Source organism: Pseudorasbora parva, chromosome 18 (genome assembly GCF_024679245.1).
Source record: "Pseudorasbora parva isolate DD20220531a chromosome 18, ASM2467924v1, whole genome shotgun sequence".
NCBI classification, from domain to species: domain Eukaryota; kingdom Metazoa; phylum Chordata; class Actinopteri; order Cypriniformes; family Gobionidae; genus Pseudorasbora; species Pseudorasbora parva.
Window position 1 is genome coordinate 100,001 of NC_090189.1, and position 12,421 is coordinate 112,421.

At 45.6% G+C, this 12,421-nt stretch overlaps 1 protein-coding gene across 3 annotated transcripts in view; it reads left to right on the plus strand.

Moving 5' to 3' along the window:
* klhl8 (kelch-like family member 8) overlaps window positions 1-12,421 on the plus strand; it is a 37,885-nt gene that overhangs the window by 3,262 nt on the left and 22,202 nt on the right. For 2 of the 3 annotated variants that reach the window (XM_067422701.1, XM_067422700.1), the window contains exons 2-7: window positions 4,423-4,826; window positions 5,123-5,443; window positions 6,423-6,609; window positions 6,688-6,831; window positions 11,806-11,917; window positions 12,220-12,388. In XM_067422701.1, the coding sequence (XP_067278802.1) occupies window positions 4,440-4,826; window positions 5,123-5,443; window positions 6,423-6,609; window positions 6,688-6,831; window positions 11,806-11,917; window positions 12,220-12,388 (1,320 nt within the window). In that variant the 5' untranslated portion in view covers window positions 4,423-4,439. The remainder of the gene's footprint in view (window positions 1-4,422; window positions 4,827-5,122; window positions 5,444-6,422; window positions 6,610-6,687; window positions 6,832-11,805; window positions 11,918-12,219; window positions 12,389-12,421) is intronic. The other variant, XM_067422703.1, reaches the window with a different exon arrangement.

Sequence of the window (12,421 nt, forward strand, 5' to 3'; positions counted from 1 at the left end):
CATGAAGGTCTCCAAAATCTCCTGATAGCGAGCTGCATTGACCCTGCCCTTGATAAAACACAGTGGACCAACACCAGCAGCTGACATGGCACCCCAGACCATCACTGACTGTGGGGACTTGACACTGGACTTCAGGCATTTTGGGCATTTCCTTCTCCCCAGTCTTCCTCCAGACTCTGGCACCCTGATTTCCCAATGACATGCAAAATTTGCTTTCATCCGAAAAAAGTCCTTTGGCCCCCTGAGCACCAGTCCAGTGCTGCTTCTCTGTAGCCCAAAAGTGTCTTGGGCTGGGGAATGCGGCACCTGTAGCCCATTTCCTGCTCACGCCTGTGCACGGTGGCTCTGGATGTTTCTACTCCAGACTCAGTCCACTGCTTCCACAGGTCCCTCAAGGTCTGGAATCGGTCCTTCTCCACAATCTTCCTCAGGGTCCGCTCACCTCTTCTCGTTCAGCAGAGTTTTTTGCCACACTTTTGCCTTCCCACTGAGGTGCCTTGATACAGCACTCTGGGAACAGCCTATTTGTTCAGAAATGTCTTTCTGTGTCTTCCCCTCTCGCTTGAGGGTGTCAATGATGGCCTTCTGGACAGCAGTCAGGTCGGCAGTCTGACCCATGATTGCGGTTTTGAGTAATGAACCAGGCTGGGAGTTTTTAAAAGCCTCAGGAATCTTTTGCAGGTGTTTAGAGTTAATTAGTTGATTCAGATAATTAGGTTAATAGCTCGTTTAGAGAACCGCTTCATGATATGCTAATTGTTTGAGACAGGAATTTGGGGTTTTCATGAGCTGTGTGCCAAAATCATCAGTATTAAAACAATAAAAGACCTGAAATATTTCAGTTGGTGTAATGAATCTAAAATATATGAAAGTTTAATTTTTATCATTACATTATGGAAAATAATTAACTTTATCACAATATGCACATTTTTTTAGAAGGACCTGTACATATCTATGGGGCTACCGTTCTCTTAATACTCCACGGGCTACTCACAGTATACATATCTATGGGGCTACCGTTCTCTTAATACTCCACGGGCTACTCACAGTATACATATCTATGGGGCTACAGTTCTCTTAATACTCCATGGGCTACTCACAGTATACATATCTATGGGGCTACCGTTCTCTTAATACTCCACGGGCTACTCACAGTATACATATCTATGGGGCTACCGTTCTCTTAATACTCCACGGGCTACTCACAGTATACATATCTATGGGGCTACCGTTCTCTTAATACTCCACGGGCTACTCACAGTATACATATCTATGGGGCTACCGTTCTCTTAATACTCCATGGGCTACTCACAGTATACATATCTATGGGGCTACAGTTCTCTTAATACTCCACGGGCTACTCACAGTATACATATCTATGGGGCTACCGTTCTCTTAATACTCCATGGGCTACTCACAGTATACATATCTATGGGGCTACAGTTCTCTTAATACTCCATGGGCTACTCACAGTATACATATCTATGGGGCTACCGTTCTCTTAATACTCCACGGGCTACTCACAGTATACATATCTATGGGGCTACCGTACTCTTAATACTCCATGGGCTACTCACAGTATACATATCTATGGGGCTACCGTTCTCTTAATACTCCATGGGCTACTCACAGTATACATATCTATGGGGCTACCGTTCTCTTAATACTCCATGGGCTACTCACAGTATACATATCTATGGGGCTACCGTTCTCTTAATACTCCATGGGCTACTCACAGTATACATATCTATGGGGCTACCGTTCTCTTAATACTCCACGGGCTACTCACAATATACATATCTATGGGGCTACAGTTCTCTTAATACTCCATGGGCTACTCACAGTATACATATCTATGGGGCTACAGTTCTCTTAATACTCCACTGGCTACTCACAGTATACATATCTATGGGGCTACCGTTCTCTTAATACTCCATGGGCTACTCACAGTATACATATCTATGGGGCTACAGTTCTCTTAATACTCCATGGGCTACTCACAGTATACATATCTATGGGGCTACAGTTCTCTTAATACTCCATGGGCTACTCACAGTATACATATCTATGGGGCTACAGTTCTCTTAATACTCCATGGGCTACTCACAGTATACATATCTATGGGGCTACCGTACTCTTAATACTCCATGGGCTACTCACAGTATATCTATGGGGCTACCGTTCTCTTAATACTCCATGGGCTACTCACAGTATATCTATGGGGCTACCGTTCTCTTAATACTCCATGGGCTACTCACAGTATACATATCTATGGGGCTACCGTACTCTTAATACTCCATGGGCTACTCACAGTATACATATCTATGGGGCTACCGTACTCTTAATACTCCACTGGCTACTCACAGTATACATATCTATGGGGCTACCGTTCTCTTAATACTCCACGGGCTACTCACAGTATACATATCTATGGGGCTACCGTTCTCTTAATACTCCATGGGCTACTCACAGTATACATATCTATGGGGCTACCGTTCTCTTAATACTCCATGGGCTACTCACAGTATACATATCTATGGGGCTACAGTTCTCTTAATACTCCACGGGCTACTCACAGTATACATATCTATGGGGCTACAGTTCTCTTAATACTCCATGGGCTACTCACAGTATACATATCTATGGGGCTACAGTTCTCTTAATACTCCACGGGCTACTCACAGTATACATATCTACAGTTCTCTTAATACTCCACGGGCTACTCACAGTATACATATCTATGGGGCTACCGTACTCTTAATACTCCATGGGCTACTCACAGTATACATATCTATGGGGCTACCGTTCTCTTAATACTCCACGGGCTACTCACAGTATACATATCTATGGGGCTACCGTACTCTTAATACTCCATGGGCTACTCACAGTATACATATCTATGGGGCTACCGTTCTCTTAATACTCCACGGGCTACTCACAGTATACATATCTATGGGGCTACAGTTCTCTTAATACTCCATGGGCTACTCACAGTATACATATCTATGGGGCTACCGTACTCTTAATACTCCATGGGCTACTCACAGTATACATATCTATGGGGCTACAGTTCTCTTAATACTCCACTGGCTACTCACAGTATACATATCTATGGGGCTACCGTTCTCTTAATACTCCACGGGCTACTCACAGTATACATATCTATGGGGCTACCGTACTCTTAATACTCCATGGGCTACTCACAGTATACATATCTATGGGGCTACAGTTCTCTTAATACTCCACTGGCTACTCACAGTATACATATCTATGGGGCTACCGTTCTCTTAATACTCCACGGGCTACTCACAGTATACATATCTATGGGGCTACCGTACTCTTAATACTCCATGGGCTACTCACAGTATACATATCTATGGGGCTACCGTTCTCTTAATACTCCACGGGCTACTCACAGTATACATATCTATGGGGCTACAGTTCTCTTAATACTCCATGGGCTACTCACAGTATACATATCTATGGGGCTACCGTACTCTTAATACTCCATGGGCTACTCACAGTATACATATCTATGGGGCTACAGTTCTCTTAATACTCCACGGGCTACTCACAGTATACATATCTATGGGGCTACCGTACTCTTAATACTCCATGGGCTACTCACAGTATACATATCTATGGGGCTACCGTTCTCTTAATACTCCACGGGCTACTCACAGTATACATATCTATGGGGCTACAGTTCTCTTAATACTCCATGGGCTACTCACAGTATACATATCTATGGGGCTACCGTTCTCTTAATACTCCACGGGCTACTCACAGTATACATATCTATGGGGCTACAGTTCTCTTAATACTCCACGGGCTACTCACAGTATACATATCTATGGGGCTACCGTACTCTTAATACTCCATGGGCTACTCACAGTATACATATCTATGGGGCTACCGTTCTCTTAATACTCCACGGGCTACTCACAGTATACATGTCTATGGGGCTACCGTTCTCTTAATACTCCACGGGCTACTCACAGTATACAAATCTATGGGGCTACAGTTCTCTTAATACTCCACGGGCTACTCACAGTATACATATCTATGGGGCTATCGTACTCTTAATACTCCACGGGCTACTCACAGTATACATATCTATGGGGCTACCGTACTCTTAATACTCCATGGGCTACTCACAGTATACATATCTATGGGGCTACCGTTCTCTTAATACTCCATGGGCTACTCACAGTATACATATCTATGGGGCTACCGTACTCTTAATACTCCATGGGCTACTCACAGTATACATATCTATGGGGCTACAGTTCTCTTAATACTCCACAGGCTACTCACAGTATACATATCTATATGTGTGTGGGTTAGGGTTAAGGTGTGTGCGTGTCTCTCTCTGATCTCGTGTGTGTGCGCGTGTGTGTGTGTGTGTGTGTGTGAGAGCAGGTGTGTGTGAGCGAGTCATGGCCCCTGAGCAGGTGAAGCAGCAGAAGTGTGTCTCAAGCGGTGATGGCGAGCCGGACGGGGGGTTCGTGTTTGAGGCTCAGGAGGCCTGGAGGGAGTTCCACAGCTCGCTCACACACTTCTATGAGAACGGAGAGCTGTGTGACGTCACCCTGAAGGTGGGAGAGCGGCTCATCTGCTGCCATAAGCTCGTGCTGGCCTGCGTCGTGCCCTACTTCAGAGCCATGTTCCTCTCCGACATGGCGGAGGCCAAACAGGACCTGATTGAGATCAGGGACTTCGATGCGGATGCGATCCAGGATCTGGTGGGCTTCGCGTACTCGTCTCGGCTGAGGCTGACGGTGGATAACGTGCAGCCGCTGCTCTACGCCGCCTGCATCCTACAGGTGGATATATATTAGTATTGGTTAGGCTGTATATTTATATACATTCACCTAAAGGATTATTAGGAACACCTGTTCAATTTCTCATTAATGCAATGATCTAATCAACCAATCACATGGCAGTTGCTTCAGTGTATTTAGGGGTGTGGTCCTGGTCAAGACAATCTCCTGAACTCCATTCATTCAACTCCAACATCCTCTATTATATATATATATATATATATATATATATATATATATATATATATATATATATATATATATATATATATATATATATATATACTCCTATCCTGCAGGTGGAGCTGGTGGCGCGGGCCTGCTGCGATTACATGAAGGCTCACTTCCACCCTTCGAACTGCCTAGCGGTCCGCAGCTTCGCTGAGATGCACCACCGGCTGGACCTGATGGCCATGGCCGACCGCTACGCCTGCCAGAACTTCAGCCAGGTAGTGCAGTGTGAGGACTTCACCTGTGTGTCTCCGCAACACCTGCAGACTCTGCTGGCCTCCAGCGACCTGAACATCCAGAGCGAGACACAGGTGTACAGCGCAGCGGTCCAATGGCTGCGGGCCAACCCACAGCACCACGAGCTGTGGCTGGACCGGCTCATGGCTCAGGTCAGCTTCCCACACACACACACACACACACACACAGGTGTACAGCACAGCGGTTCAATGGCTAATACTAACCCACGTTTATAATGGCCAGGACATCACTCGCATAACTCTGTGTTCGTCTGAAGGAATAACGTCTCTCTCTCACTCACACACACACACACACACACACCTAGGATGGGCTGAAGGAGAGGACTTCTTGATGTGTTCTGATGGGCTTTTCCCTCACAGGTGTGTCTTCCTCTAGCATACAAACACACCTAAAGGATTATTAGGAACACCTGTTCAATTTCTCATTGATGCAATGATCTAATCAACCGATCACATGGCAGTTGCTTCAGTGCATTTAGGGGTGTGGTCCTGGTCAAGACAATCTCCTGAACTCCAAACTGAATGTCAGAATGGGAAAGAAAGGAGATTTAAGCAGTTTTGACCGTGGCATGGTTGTTGGTGCCAGACGGGCCGGTCTGAGTATTTCACAATCTGCTCAGTTACTGGGATTTTCACACACAACCATTTCTAGGGTTTACAAAGAATGGTGTGAAAAGGGAAGAGCATCCAGTATGCAGCAGTCCTGCGGGAGAAAATGCCTTGATGATGCTTGAGGTCACTGGAAAAATGTTGCCTGGTCTGATGAGTCTCGATTTCTGTTGAGACATTCAGATGGTAGAATCAGAATTTGCACACAACCTTCTTTTCAGTCTTTTAAAGAGAATAAAAAGCTTGTCTTCACTGGATGATGAAGTTTCCATGTTTTCTCAGCGGTCGACGGCGATGTTTCGGAATGTTGGAGCTCTGAAACGTGTTGCGGCTGATGTGAATGGTTTTGACGCGAAATATTCGCTTATTCACTTCGCTTTTCCGTTACGTGTCCGGTGTGAAAGGGCCTTTAGTATGGTGTTCCTAATGATCCTTTAGGTGAGTGTGTGTGTGTGTGTGTGTGTGTGTGTGTGTGTGTGTTCTGATGGGCTTTCACTCTCAGGTGCGGCTTCCTCTGTTGCCGGTGGACTTCCTCACAGCCACTGTGGCCAAAGAGGAGATGATTAAGGCCAATCTGAGCTGCAGAGATCTGCTGGATGAGGCTCGCAACTATCATCTGCACCTGAGCAACAACAGCGTTCCTGACTTTGAGTATTCCATCCGCACGACGCCCCGCAAACACACTGCAGGTCGGGACACACTCACACACACTCTCACATACACACACACACACACACACCTGTCGCTCACCTGCTGATCTTCCACAGGTGTGCTGTTCTGTGTGGGGGGGCGGGGTGGATCCGGAGACCCCTTCCGCAGTATCGAGTGTTACTCCATCAGTAAGAACAGCTGGTTCTTCGGGCCGGAGATGAACAGCAGACGGAGACACGTGGGAGTCATTTCAGTGGCAGGTGAGAGAGAGAAAAGCAGGTGAGGGAGAGAAAAGAGAGAGAAAAGCAGGTGAGAGAGAGAGAAAAGCAGGTGAGAGAGAGAAAAGCACATAAAGAGAGAAACTGCTGGTCAAAGGTTAATCTGTTGGTTGTTCTTATAATGTCCTCTTTCTGGCCTTTAGGATTAGATTGGAAGGTTAGTCCAGAGGGTTAGACTGGAAGGTTAGTCCAGAGGGTTAGACTGGAAGGTTAGTCCAGGGAGTTAGATTGGAAGGTTAGACCAGAGGGTTAGATTGGAAGATTAGTCCAGAGGGTTAGACTGGAAGATTAATCCAGAGGGTTAGACTGGAAGGTTAGACCAGAGGGTTAGATTGGAAGGTTAGACCAGAGGGTTAGACTGGAGGGTTAGACTGGAAGGTTAGTCCAGAGGGTTAGATTGGAAGGTTAGTCTAGAGAGTTAGATTGGAAGGTTAGACCAGAGGGTTAGATTGGAAGGTTAGTCCAGAGGGTTAGATTGGAAGGTTAGTCCAGAGAGTTAGATTGGAAGGTTAGACCAGAGGGTTAGATTGGAAGGTTAGTCCAGAGGGTTAGACTGGAAGGTTAATCCAGAGGGTTAGGCTGGAAGGTTAGACCAGAGGGTTAGATTGGAAGGTTAGACTGGAAGGTTAGTCCAGAGGGTTAGATTGGAAGGTTAGTCCAGAGAGTTAGATTGGAATGTTAGACCAGAGGGTTAGATTGGAAGGTTAGTCCAGAGAGTTAGATTGGAATGTTAGACCAGAGGGTTAGATTGGAAGGTTAGACCAGAGGGTTAGACTGGAAGATTAGACCAGAGGGTTAGACTGGAAGGTTAGTCCAGAGGGTTAGATTGGAAGGTTAGTCCAGTGAGTTAGATTGGAAGGTTAGACCAGAGGGTTAGATTGGAAGGTTAGTCCAGAGGGTTAGACTGGAAGGTTAATCCAGAGGGTTAGGCTGGAAGGTTAGACCAGAGGGTTAGATTGGAAGGTTAGACCAGAGGGTTAGACTGGAAGGTTAGTCCAGAGGGTTAGATTGGAAGGTTAGTCCAGAGAGTTAGATTGGAAGGTTAGACCAGAGGGTTAGATTGGAAGGTTAGACCAGAGGGTTAGATTGGAAGGTTAGTCCAGAGGGTTAGACTGGAAGGTTAATCCAGAGGGTTAGGCTGGAAGGTTAGACCAGAGGGTTAGATTGGAAGGTTAGACCAGAGGGTTAGACTGGAAGGTTAGTCCAGAGGGTTAGATTGGAAGGTTAGTCCAGAGAGTTAGATTGGAAGGTTAGACCAGAGGGTTAGATTGGAAGGTTAGTCCAGAGAGTTAGATTGGAAGGTTAGACCAGAGGGTTAGATTGGAAGGTTAGTCCAGAGAGTTAGATTGGAAGGTTAGACCAGAGGGTTAGATTGGAAGGTTAGACCAGAGGGTTAGATTGGAAGGTTAGTCCAGAGAGTTAGACTGGAAGGTTAGTCCAGAGAGTTAGATTGGAAGGTTAGACCAGAGGGTTAGATTGGAAGGTTAGACCAGAGGGTTAGACTGGAAGATTAGACCAGAGGGTTAGACTGGAAGGTTAGTCCAGAGGGTTAGACTGGAAGAGCGTTAGAATGGAAGGTTAGTCCAGAGGGTTAGACTGGAAGGTTAGACCAGAGGGTTAGGCTGGAAGGTTAGACCAGAGGGTTAGATTGGAAGGTTAGACCAGAGGGTTAGATTGGAAGGTTAGTCCAGAGAGTTAGATTGGAAGGTTAGACCAGAGGGTTAGACTGGAAGATTAGACCAGAGGGTTAGACTGGAAGGTTAGTCCAGAGGGTTAGACTGGAAGAGCGTTAGACTGGAAGGTTAGTCCAGAGGGTTAGATTGGAAGGTTAGACCAGAGGGTTAGATTGGTAGGTTAGTCGAGAGGGTTAGATTGTAAAGTTAATCCAGAGAGTTGGATCGGAAGGTTAGTCCAGAGGGTTAGATTGTAAAGTTAATCCAGAGGGTTAGATTGGAAGGTTAGTCCAGAGGGTTAGATGAGAAGGTTAGTCCAGAGAGTTAGACTGGAAGGTTAGACCAGAGGGTTAGATTGGAAGGTTAATCCAGAGAGTTGGATTGGAAGGTTAGTCCAGAGGGTTAGATTGTAAAGTTATTCCAGAGGGTTAGATTGGAAGGTTAGTCCAGAGGGTTACACTGGAAGGTTAGTCCAGAGAGTTAGACTGTAAGGTTAGACCAGAGGGTTAGATTGGAAGGTTAGTCCAGAGGGTTAGATTGTAAGGTTAATCCAGAGAGTTGGATTGGAAGGTTAGTCCAGAGATTTTAGACTGGAAGGTTAGTCCAGAGGGTTAGATTGTAAGGTTAGTGCAGAGGGTTAGATTGTAAAATTAATCCAGAGAGTTGGATTGGAAGGTTAATCCAGAGGGTTAGACTGGAAGGTTAGTCCAGAGGGTTAGATTGGAAGGTTAGTCCAGAGAGTTAGATTGGAAGGTTAGACCAGAGGGTTAGATTGGAAGGTTAGTCCAGAGAGTTAGATTGGAAGGTTAGACCAGAGGGTTAGACTGGAAGATTAGACCAGAGGGTTAGACTGGAAGGTTAGTCCAGAGGGTTAGACTGGAAGAGCGTTAGACTGGAAGGTTAGTCCAGAGGGTTAGATTGGAAGGTTAGACCAGAGGGTTAGATTGGTAGGTTAGTCCAGAGGGTTAGATTGTAAAGTTAATCCAGAGAGTTGGATCGGAAGGTTAGTCCAGAGGGTTAGATTGTAAAGTTAATCCAGAGGGTTAGATTGGAAGGTTAGTCCAGAGGGTTAGACGAGAAGGTTAGTCCAGAGAGTTAGACTGGAAGGTTAGACCAGAGGGTTAGATTGGAAGGTTAATCCAGAGAGTTGGATTGGAAGGTTAGTCCAGAGGGTTAGATTGTAAAGTTATTCCAGAGGGTTAGATTGGAAGGTTAGTCCAGAGGGTTACACTGGAAGGTTAGTCCAGAGAGTTAGACTGGAAGGTTAGACCAGAGGGTTAGATTGGAAGGTTAGTCCAGAGGGTTAGATTGTAAGGTTAATCCAGAGAGTTGGATTGGAAGGTTAGTCCAGAGATTTTAGACTGGAAGGTTAGTCCAGAGATTTTAGACTGGAAGGTTAGTCCAGAGGGTTAGATTGTAAGGTTAGTGCAGAGGGTTAGATTGTAAAATTAATCCAGAGAGTTGGATTGGAAGGTTAATCCAGAGGGTTAGACTGGAAGGTTAGTCCAGAGGGTTAGATTGTAAAGTTAATCCAGAGAGTTAGATTGGAAGGTTAGTCCTGAGAGTTAGATTGGATGGTTAGTCAAGAGGGTTAGACTGGAAGGTTAGTCCAGAGGGTTAGATTGTAAGGTTAATCCGGAGAGTTGGATTGGAAGGTTAGTCCAGAGGGTTAGATTGGAAGGTTAATCCAGAGAGTTGGATTGGAAGGTTAATCCATAGGGTTAGATTGGAAGGTTAGTCCAGAGGGTTAGATTGGAAGTTTAATCCAGAGGGTTAGATTGGAAGGTTAGTCCAGAGAGTTAGATTGGAAGGTTAGTCCAGAGGGTTACACTGGAAGGTTAGTCCAGAGGGTTAGATTGGAAGATTAGACCAGAGGGTTAGATTGAAAGGTTAGTCCAGAGGGTTAGGTTGGAAGGTTAGTCCAGAGGGTTACACTGGAAGGTTAGTCCAGAGGGTTAGATTGGAAGGTTAGTCCAGAGGGTTAGATTGGAAGGTTAGTCCAGAGGGTTAGACTGGAAGGTTAGTCCAGAGGGTTTCTGGGTTTCCTAGTTTCCAAGTTTCCTAGTTTCCAATCTCTTAGTTTCCTAGTCCCCTCGTTTCCAAGTTTCTTAGTCTCCTAGTTTCCTACTCTCCTAGTTTCCAAGTTTCTTAGTCTCCTAGTTTCCAATCTCATAGTTTCCAATCTCATAGTTTCCTAGTCTCCTAGTTTCCTAGTCTCCTAGTCCCCTCGTTTCCAAGTGTCTTAGTCTCCTAGTTTCCTACTCTCCTAGTTTCCAAGTTTCTTAGTCTCCTAGTTTCCAATCTCATAGTTTCCTAGTCTCCTAGTTTCCAAGTCTCCAAGTCGCCTACACTCCTAGTTGCCAAGTCTCCTAGTTTCCTAGTTTCCAAGTCTCCTAGTTTCCTACTCTTCTAGTGTCCTACTCTTCTAGTTTCCTAGTCTCCTAGTTTCCTAGTCTCCTAGTTTCCAATCTCCTAGTTTCCGAGTTTCCTAGTCTCCTAGTTTACTAGTCTCCTAGTTTCCAAGTCTCCTAGTCGCCTACACTCCTAGTTTCCAAGTCTCCTAGTTTCCTAGTTTCCAAATCTCATTGCTTCCAAGTCTCCTAGTTTCCTAGTCTCCAAGTTTCTTGTTTTCCTAGTCCCCTACTCTTCTAGTGTCCTACTCTTCTAGTTTTCTAGTCTCCTAGTTTCCAAGTGTCCTAGTTTCCAAGTTTCCAATCTCTTAGTTTCCAAGTTTCCTAGTCTCCTAGTTTCCTAGTCTTCTAGTTTCCTACTCTCTTAGCTTCCTACTCTCCTAGCTTCCTACTCCCCTAGCTTCCTACTCTCCTAGCTTCCTACTCTCCTAGCTTCCTACTCCCCTAGTTTCCTACTCCCTAGTTTCCTAGTCTCCTAGTTTTCTAGTCTTCTAGTTTCCTACTCTCTTAGCTTCATACTCTCCTAGCTTCCTACTCCCCTAGTTTCCTACTCTCCTAGTTTCCTAGTTTTCTAGTCTTCTAGCTTCCTACTCTCCTAGCTTCCTACTCCCCTAGTTTCCTACTCTCCTAGTTTCCTACTCTCCTAGTTTCCTACTCTCCTAGTTTCCTAGTTTTCTAGTCTTCTAGCTTCCTACTCCCCTAGCTTCCTACTCTCCTAGTTTCCTACTCTCCTAGTTTCCTACTCTCCTAGTTTCCTACTCTCCTAGTTTCCTACTCTCCTAGTTCCTGGGGAAAGTTCCTGTGGTGTAAACGTGGCTTTAGATGTTTAGGCAGTGTTGGTCCTATGAATAACACTATTCATCAATGTGCAGGGAAAGTTTATGCTGTTGGCGGCCATGATGGCAATGAGCACCTCGGCAACATGGAGATGTTTGATCCACACACCAACAAGTGGATGATGAGAGCTTCCATGAACACCAAACGGTACGAGAAACGGACCTAATGTTCTGCTCTTATAGTTATATATGCTTGATGCCCCGTCCCGTACAGATACTGTAAGCTCTGAATGAGAGTTAGGTGTGTGTGTGTTTGATCTGAATGAGAGTTGTGTGTGTGTTTGCTTGTTTGCTCTGAATGAGAGTTGTGTGTGGGTGTGTGTGTTTGCTCTGAATGAGAGTTGTGTGTGGGTGTGTGTGTTTGCTCTGAATGGGTGTGTGTGTTTGCTCTGAATGAGAGTTGTGTGTGTTTGCTTGTTTGCTCTGAATGAGAGTTGTGTGTGTGTGTAGGAGAGGCATCGCTCTGGCTGCTCTCGGCGGACCCATCTATGCCATCGGCGGTCTGGATGATAACTCGTGCTTCAGTGATGTGGAGCGATACGACATCAGCTCAGACAGATGGAGCGCAGTGGCCCCGATGAACACACCCAGAGGCGGAGTCGGTTCTGTGGCCCTCGGGGTACAACACACACACACACACACACACACACAC